This window comes from Anarrhichthys ocellatus, unplaced genomic scaffold (assembly GCF_004355925.1).
Source record: "Anarrhichthys ocellatus isolate YVR2014 unplaced genomic scaffold, GSC_Weel_1.0 scaffold1962, whole genome shotgun sequence".
Lineage (NCBI taxonomy): Eukaryota > Metazoa > Chordata > Actinopteri > Perciformes > Anarhichadidae > Anarrhichthys > Anarrhichthys ocellatus.
The window spans coordinates 1-9,154 of NW_022281936.1; the positions used below are offsets into that span (position 1 = coordinate 1).

A 9,154-nucleotide genomic window follows, 5' to 3' on the forward strand; every position below is an offset into this window, starting at 1 on the left:
CAACAACTGATATTTCTCAGTCGGCATAAAGAAGAAGTTCTCAGGACGCGAATCAGTCATGGAGACAGGAAGCCGACTTGCTGCACTGTCGTTACTGCTCTTGCTGATGTCTTCCTGTGTTTGTATCAGCCCTGAACAGGTACAGTAAACAAAGTATCATAGAAATACGTAACAACACAATCTAGTTTCCGTGTTGTTGGAACACGAGTTGTAGAAGCTGTCAAAAGTGTTGATTCAGCATTGATTTCAGTGATTTGTCCAGCCTAGGCATGCATTCATTATAGTGAGTGGAGGAATAAGTATTCAAATTTAAAAGTAGTGATAGTAGTGACCACACCATGAAATCCCGAGTTACAAATAAAATATATGCTTTTAAAATTTAAGTTAAAACAGGCAACTCAGCACAATATTTTCAAAATAAAAGTCTGCGTTGTATCAGTCAGTGTTATACAACTACTTTACGGCACTATTATTATTGATGCATAACATGTAACCAGTACTTTAATGTTATAATCTAGCCGATTTAAATGCTTTATATACCTTTGGGTAGTTATTACAACAGCATGATTTATACTTTACAATATATTTTTTTGAGTAGTTATGTTATGCACAATTCACTTGTGGATTCAAGACTCATTTTCAGAAATGGATGAATGGAGATGAAAGCGTTGCATTTTATACACCGATTTCGTTTTGTTTGTGAAACGTTGATCTGTAGCAGTCAAATAAATGTAGTGGAATACAAAGTACAATATTTTAGGTATAGTGGAGTAAAGTAGGTTAAAATGAAAATACTCAAGTAGAGTACCACAAAGTGGAAGCCTATACTGTTCACAGTAATGGGAGGGAGGAGCTCTTGCAACCTTGCAGTTTGAAATAAATGAACAAAAGGAACTCTTCCTGAATTTCAAGTGTGATCACCTGCTGGTGTCACCTGACTGTGTTACACAGATATTTTAACTCTTTCACCTAACTCAGCCTCTCTTCCTTTTCTTGTCTCGCCTTTCTTTGCCGTCCAGATTGAACCTCTGCTGTATGACGAGCAGCTGTTGTGGGTGAGCGGAGTCATGGGGGAGGTGGACACCTACAGGATCCCCCTGCTCACCTTCACCCCAAAGGGAAGCCTGCTGGCTTTCACAGAGGCCAGGAAGTCATCATCAGGCGACATGGGAGCCAAGTTCATCGCAATGCGGCGGTCCATGGACAAAGGCAAGGACAACAATGACAGTCATAGCATCAGAAATAGTCCGAAATATAAATATATAAACGTACACCAACAGTGGTTATAAGTCTACAGGGAATACATAACGGTCACAAAGGGAGAGAAAAGCACAAAATAACTAATCACTTACCCTTTCTGTGTGTCAAACAGGACAAAAAAAGCCTTCAAGCTCAATGTAAACTTCCAGGAGCTAAAATACAGGAATTGTGAAGCTTCCTTAAAAGACTGCAGAGGAAGAAGTTACACTACAAAATGTCTGCATTACTAAAATTAGAGCTGGTAATCATTTGATACCCAATTTTTCAAAACTGTAGCCAATGTGATACGTTACTTTCAGTGCCGATATAAAAACACGCATTTTATTCAAAACTTTACTTTGAGGATTATTAACCAAAACTCTACAAATTAGTTGGCATTCATTTCATTTAACTGAAGTACTTGAATGTTAACTGTTAGAATCAGTCGCAGGAGATCATAACCTAGATAAAATGCAGTCGAAAATTGTTGAAACTTAGATTTAAAATCAGAAAATGTCACGTAAAAATAGAATATGTCACTGTGCACAAATTGGATGCCAGCCGCCGGTACTTGACATTTGTTTCTCTGTCTTACCGACACATTTCGGGCAGTAAATATGTTTAGTATCCAGCCCTACTCATTGCAACACAGATCTGATTACACAAAATAAGGTTAAAGTGGAAAGTATAAATACACACAAAAACATAAAAGCATCAAGACAAAAAACAAAACTGAGTAACTGAAAATCCAACAGGCAAAACAACAGGAAGCAGGACCAGGTAAACGGACATGTGCACAAGGACGCTTAACAGGAACACAGCAGATGAGCAGAGACGAGGGGACACAGGGTTTAAATACACTGGGAGGTGTAGGTGATTAGACACAGGTGGAATCAATCAGGGGCGGGGCAGCCAATTACAGTGGAGGGAAAACATATAAAGGCAGGAAGTGAAGTAGACACGGGACACAAGAGGCAAGGAACTTCAAAATAAAACAGGAAACAAACTTCACCGGAACCAAGATCGTGACAACAACTGCTTGAGGATACACACTTTGTATATATATGCATTGATTGCGGTCAAATAAATGTCTTGAAGCACTACCTTACTGCAAAGGGTGCAAGAGAGCAAGAATATAAAGAGACTAAAACCAAATTTGAGGATGAAAACTTGAAAGAAACAGATGTTTTATAGGAAAGTTGAATAACCAAAATACTTAAAGGAATGTATTTTTCTTTTAGAATAAGTAGCAAACATATACAATTTGGTGTAAAAGTAGTCTTGATTTATGTCTGAATCCTCTCCTGTTCCTCCTCCGTCCCTCCAGGAGCCACCTGGTACCCGACCTCCTTCATAGTCGATGATGGAGAGAAGCCGGATGGCCTGAACCTGGGCTCCGTGGTGGTGGACGAGGAAGTGGGCTCTGTGATTCTGGTCTACGACATCTGCTTCTACCACCGTAAATGCAACCCGTCCAGCACCATGATGGTGGAGAGCTGGGACGACGGCCTCAGCTGGAGTCAGCCCAGAAACCTGTCGGTCCAGCTCGGAGTGAAGAGCTTTATTCCCGGGCCGGGCTTCGGCATCCAGGTGAGACAGGACGATATGGTATGACGTGGAAAGCTGCTGCTGAGCTGCTTCCTAATTGTGAAGTGAGATCAAATTTAAGCTAAATTACCTCTGTGCTGCATTAATGTCCCATATTGTGATTATAAGCTATTGAGAGGGTGAGTCATTCATGTACAGGTGGAGAGATTTTAAAGGCAGAAATCTCTGTGGTGTTGGAGAAACACAAAAACCTTATCTGCTCCCTACAGGAATATTATGATCTCAGTTCATACAGCTTCGTCACAACTAAGTATTACAATTATGCTATAGACATGCGTTAGACATAATTTAGTGTTTAAATTTGACTGATCCAGTCATTTAATTGAAATTGTTTATTGGATAATACATTGAATATTGAAAGTCAGAAGTAACTTAATCACGATTAGGAAATCTGACACAAACTAAGGTGTGTCTTTCTGCTTTTAATGTCAGCATTTATCAGCTATAGAGGAAACCAGATTTGGCAGTTCTTTGAGTTACTCGCTACAAAATCAAATCTATCTTTAGAAACAAAATGAATCATGAGACCAGCGTCGGGGACTGTGGTGGAACAGAGACTGCAAGCAAGCAGGTTTGGTGAATCAGTGGTCCTAGCTTGCAAGTTAAATCATTGGTTAATCACGTTAATGCGCAAAACAAGTGCTCTCAAAGCCGCGGTGTTTAGATGCCCAGGATGCTATATGCTATAGCTAGCAAGCGACAACACGAGCAGAATTCCCCACAGGACGGGTGGGATGAGGAGAGGTGGATGGGTCAAACAAACACTGGTGTTTCCTCCAGGAGGCCGCAGTTTGTGCCGTGTGTGAAACGAGAAGCCAATGTTGATTTATTTGTGACGTGACTTCCGTACTTAAGCAACGCCACTTCCGTAGATATTTTAACGCAAACCACGATCTTTTCCTCAACCTAACTAAGTAGTTTCATCGCCTAAACCTTAGTTGTTTCCTGTGAAGATGGAAGTTTATTTTGAAAAGACAGTATGCATGTAACAAGCGAAAACAGACTCATGTTGCTGGACTTTTGCAGGAAAAACACACGAAAAATGAGGAGCAACTTTTCGTAAGATATCAACAAAACGGGGATGAATTTATATCATTGTATAAAGAGAGTGACATGAGAAGATCAATCTCATGTCTGTAAGTTAAATCAGCTATAATCACCCTTTTAAAGTGATTAGTGACTCGTCTAAAACAGTTAAAAAAGGAATAACTTAAATAGAATCATTCTATACACTGTAGCTTCTCTACATTCTATTAGAATGTAAAGAAGCTACATTGTATTACAATGTAGCTTCTTTACATTCTAATAGAATGTACAGAACCTACAGTGTATAGAATACAATATACAATGTAGCTTCTTTACATTCTATTAGAATGTAAAGAAGCTACATTGTATTAGAATTGTCTTTTGAAGATGAACAGGACATTTTTCAGTTTCCAGTAATGACTGGGTTGTTACTTTCGGTGCTGCTTTAGTATTGATCATGTTTTGATATTTGAGTCATTTTGTGGATGATCAGATGGAGTTATGATGGTAACAGTCGCCCAATTGCAGATTCAGCTTGAGCAAAACCTTTGCCTATTGTGTTCAAATCAGGCCCACAGGAGTTTACAAGGCAGGTGTCCTTTCTCACAACACTGACCTGATGCATCAAGTGGATATTTTTTGCTGAACACAATATTATGCATTTGCCCTCTACATCCTCTAGTCGGAATGAGCATACTTATAAACGCACTGTTACAACTCCTTCATAGTGTTATATTGCTTTTCGGAGAATTATGATGATAAGTTCATAGTAGATGCAAAAGTATACTTATGTACAATATATTATGTTGAACATTGTTGCTCCTGGATGGATCACAGCCAACCCAATTATTTTCAACACAGCTCCATGTCCTTGGTCATGGTGCCACAGCACTGAAAAGAATAAACTTCATAATTCTCAAAATTCTGACCCTTTGCTTTTTTATTAACAGCATTTACTTGTACTTTTACTTTCAATACTTAAGTACATTTAATATCAGAAAATTACTTTTGATACTTAAGTACAATAAATATCAGATACTTTAAGACTTTTACTCAAGTAGTATTCTAATAGGTGACTTTTACTTTTACTGGAGTAATTTTCCAGTAAGGTATCTTTACTTTTACTCAAGTATGGCTTTTGGGTACTTTATACACCACTGTTTGTTTCACAATATATTGATGTCTTTGTAGCATTATACATTACTTTGAACATATTTTAAGAATGATGTATCATCTTTTTCTAGAGCCAATATCCATTATTTCTGTCACGGGGAGTGGTGGTGGAACCCAAACGCAGACACAGACCAGGGAGTAAGAGAGTGTATCAGGGTTTTATTCCGGGAGGACACAAAGGGAAAAATGTAATGGAGCAGCGGGGAACCAAGGACGAGAGGGCGAGGGTAGGAAACCGGGCAGAACAAGGCAGGGCAGGCAGACTGGGGAGCCGGGAGGATGATCCAAACTGCAGGCACAGAAAGACAAGGTACATACAACAGAAAACAGTTGGATAAACTGAGAATCTAATAATACTGAGCGGCTGAGAACAAACAAGATACCACGGAGGTTGTAACAACGATCTGGTGAAGAGTGGATGTGAAACCCGGGTAGATAAACTGTTGAGTAGTTGATGGAAGGCAGCTGGGTTGACTTGGGCAGGTAAGGTGAATGAATCTCAATCAGGAGGGAGCCGGGAGGAGACCAGGTTGGAGACACGCCCATACCACACACACACATACATACACACACACACACACACACATACATACACACACACACACACACACACACACACACACAGGAAACGGGAAAACAGGAGGCACGGCCTGGCTTTAGCAATTTCTTTTTTTTCTTTAATTTTGATCATGTGAAGTAACCCTGTGTTTTTATTTTTAGATCCCATACTATATTATGTTCATGTTATGCTGTTCTCTTTCATCATACACTATATTACATTTCTATATTGATACAGAAAAACACTAAGAGTCATTATTTAATCATGTGTATTACTCTAGAGTACGCTGTTTCCATATACTGTATCTGTCTGACAGTGTGTCACTCTAACCTTGTAATTTCCCTGAATTTCCCCTCTGAGAACCAGTAAAAAGTTATCTGAAATCATTTTCAGAGTTATATGTATTTTGTATTTAAGAATCAAGTCAGCACCTTTGTTTGTTGTTTGCTGAGTCCACATTTTTTTGTGTCTTTGCACTACAGAAGCGCTACAACCCAGCTAAGGGGAGGTTGGTGGTGTGTGGTCATGGGACATTGGCGGCAAACGGAGTTTTCTGCATCCTGAGTGACGACCACGGACAGAACTGGTACAACGGCGGCGTGCTGAAAAGCATCCCTTACAACCAGCAGAAGAGGGCACAGGACTTTGACCCCGACGAGTGCCAGGTACGCCTGCTGCTTGTGGATCGTGCCATGCTGGTCTACTTTGACAGCTAACTGTCTAACCCCTATGGTTCAGCCTAAATGCTCTTATCAACCCAGTTTTCGTGAGACATTTTTTAAATATACAATCATATGATCAACCTATGCTTCTCCAGCACCAAACAGCAGACAAAGCTAGCATCTAGTTGTTGAAGAAAGTCAAATTTTACGCAGTTAAAAGAGGAGTTGGAGGCAAAAAACAAACAAAGCTAAAAGAAGATGGAGAGGATCAGACTTAAATTTTGCAGGAATATGACTCTAAGTGCTAATGTTGCATTGTTTCTGCTGCATGTGTGTCATGTGAACAACTTTTAATAGCTCCGTTTATCAGTCAGCTTGCTGTGGAGTTCTTCTGCCCTCTAGTGGCCAAAAGGAACACAGCTGTGAACTGTATTCTTTAAAACACTTGGCAGTTATCTTAACCATTGTGTGATGTCTTCACTGCATCGATAACAAGTTGTCATAATTAATCAAATACCTGTCAATGAATCTTTTAATAACAGAGCATTTCATCACTGTCAAGTGTAACCCTCTCTGCTCCCCTGCAGCCGGTGGAGATGACGGACGGCAGCATCGTCATCAACGTGCGGAACCAGAACAGCTACCACTGTAGGTGTCGCATAGTGGTACGCAGCCTTGACGGCGGATTGACCCTGCCCGTTGAAAATACGTTCTTTGACTACGAGCTTGTGGATTCTGCAGTATCAGCCGGAGCTCTGGTGAAAGAGGGAGTGCTCTACTTCACCAACCCCTCCAATGAGCACAGCAGTAAGAGCCGCTGACACTAACAGTCATACTCTCTTCTTCTTCCTGCCTAACCTGTGTCACTGGGGCTCAGTGGTGGAAGTTAAAGTAGCGAGGTCATTCTGTTAACATGCCCTGTTACAAATAAAAGTCCCTCCATCAAAAGTTAAAAAATTACTTACAGCAAGATGTAGTTCATTTATCAGAAATAAACTTTTTGGGTGGAAGGACCCCTTTCAGAAGGTATTATTATCATAGATATACTCTTATTGGAATATTATTACAGACATTAATGCAGCATTTTATTAATTTTATTAATATGCCTCCTCGCAGACGATAGAAATGGCTGGAGGCATTATGTTTTCGGGTTGTCCGTCCCTCCGCCTGTACCACTCTCCTGAACGCGATATCTCTGGAATTTCATCAAATTTGACTAAAACGTCCACCTGGAATCAAGGATGAACTGATTAGACTTTGGTGGTCAAACGGCACTATGACCTGATAAAACACATTTTTGGCCATAACCCAAGAATTCATATACTAATTATGACAATTTGTAGGATGAAATGATGAAACGATGACATTTTGGACAGACATGGATGTTGGCAGAGGCATTCAACCATAAAGCACTAGTTCTAGTTTTTATATGCTGTTTGGTTCTGTAATATATAACAACGCATGATATATCGTGACTTAATGTGGTTTTTTTATGATAAATATGAATATGTAAAGTAACTTGTAACTATAGCTATCAAATAAATGTAATGGATATTTGCCTCTGAAATAAAGTGGAGTGGAAGTACATAGTAACTTAGGAAGGAAGTACTCAACCTCAAAGTACCTGAAGTACCGTAGGAAATTTACTAAATTACTTTCCACCACTGCTGCTGCTTTCCTGCACGCCAAAACAATCAGTTTACTTCAGGTCCTTGTAAAGAAAAAGATCAATATCATTATTACATCATACTAACGCCTTGCCTCATCCCCCTCAGGAGTTAACATGACCTTACGCTGGTCGCTGACTGATGGTAACTCTTGGGTGAAAAAAGCTGCGCAGATATGGGCGGGTCCCAGCGGCTACTCCTGCATGACATCACTGAACAGCGGCTCTCCGGAGGACCGGAAGTTCATCTTTGTCATCTACGAGAAGGGCCACAAGAACTATTGTGAGACCGTCTCGTTCGCTAAGATCCACCTGTATGGTGGCCGGTAGAGCATGTGGAAGGAAGGTAAGCAGATCAGTTCATTAACATCAACAGGTACGATGCAGGAAAACTCATTACTGTTAGTCTGGCTCCTGTTTTTATTTTTTCTCCTTGTGTTTGTCTCCCAAGATTCCAGATATGTTGGAGCGAAAGGGAAACGGGAAGCTGTTCTTTACTCCATGAAATTCTCAGGAAGAAAAAACTCATGATATTTAGAGTGGGACAATGGAAAGCTCAGAACAACGAATGAAGAGTTGTGTTGGGGCTGTGGTGATCTTAATACAATTTTAATAATAATAATACATTTTATTTATATGGCACTTTACAAACATTAAAATCACCATAAAAAAGCTAAACACTAAAAACATAGAACACACATTCGTCACACATTAAAAGCAGTTCTGTAAAGGTGGGTTTTGATTTGTGATTGATGGAAAGTGCAGTCTCGAGAATTGTCTCCTTATTTTATCTTTTCTTTTCTCTACAATTACCACACTTGAAGGCACAAGTCACGTGTCCATTTTTCTGTTTCTGGATACGTTACCAAGTGTGTGTTTTTGCTAAAACCTTTGCACATTCACAATATTTTGTGAGTTTCCTGTTCTTACACAAATGAAGATATGAACCAGTAAGGGACTTAAATCATGCTGTTTCCAGGCTGACATCAGCACCTCATACAGTACGATAATACCACACTAAAGTATCACATCACAGTCTTCCACGACGAAGAAGAATGACTTTCAGTGATTCACCTCACAAACAGATTCACTGTATGTTTGACGCTGGTGTGAAATGATTCCTATTTTCTCAGATAATATAGTTTCATACTGAAGTAGGCTGCTTTAAAATGTTTTATGGCTCTGTGCTTGTAATTATAAGGATTGCTTTTATTAAGCGGT

At 39.8% G+C, this 9,154-nt stretch overlaps 1 protein-coding gene across 1 annotated transcript; it reads left to right on the forward strand.

Annotated features, from left to right (window-relative positions):
- The first annotated feature begins 6 nt into the window (after nucleotides 1-6).
- Nucleotides 7-8,613, forward strand: LOC116378011 (sialidase-1-like). Its single transcript, XM_031839806.1, has 7 exons — nucleotides 7-139; nucleotides 1,020-1,209; nucleotides 2,567-2,829; nucleotides 6,088-6,270; nucleotides 6,855-7,074; nucleotides 8,043-8,279; nucleotides 8,385-8,613. Exons 1-6 carry the CDS (start codon nucleotides 59-61, stop codon nucleotides 8,261-8,263), a joined length of 1,158 nt encoding a protein of 385 aa, XP_031695666.1. The 5' UTR covers nucleotides 7-58; the 3' UTR covers nucleotides 8,264-8,279; nucleotides 8,385-8,613.
- Nucleotides 8,614-9,154: the final 541 nt, after the last annotated feature.

Bases quoted from the DNA above. Each gene is read 5' to 3' on its own strand.
- LOC116378011 (XM_031839806.1), top strand. From the start codon at position 59: ATGGAGACAGGAAGCCGACTTGCTGCACTGTCGTTACTGCTCTTGCTG. The intron at 1,210-2,566 runs GCAAGGACAACA...CCGTCCCTCCAG, and splicing joins GCGGCGGTCCATGGACAAAG to GAGCCACCTGGTACCCGACC. The intron at 2,830-6,087 runs GTGAGACAGGAC...TTTGCACTACAG, and splicing joins GGCCGGGCTTCGGCATCCAG to AAGCGCTACAACCCAGCTAA.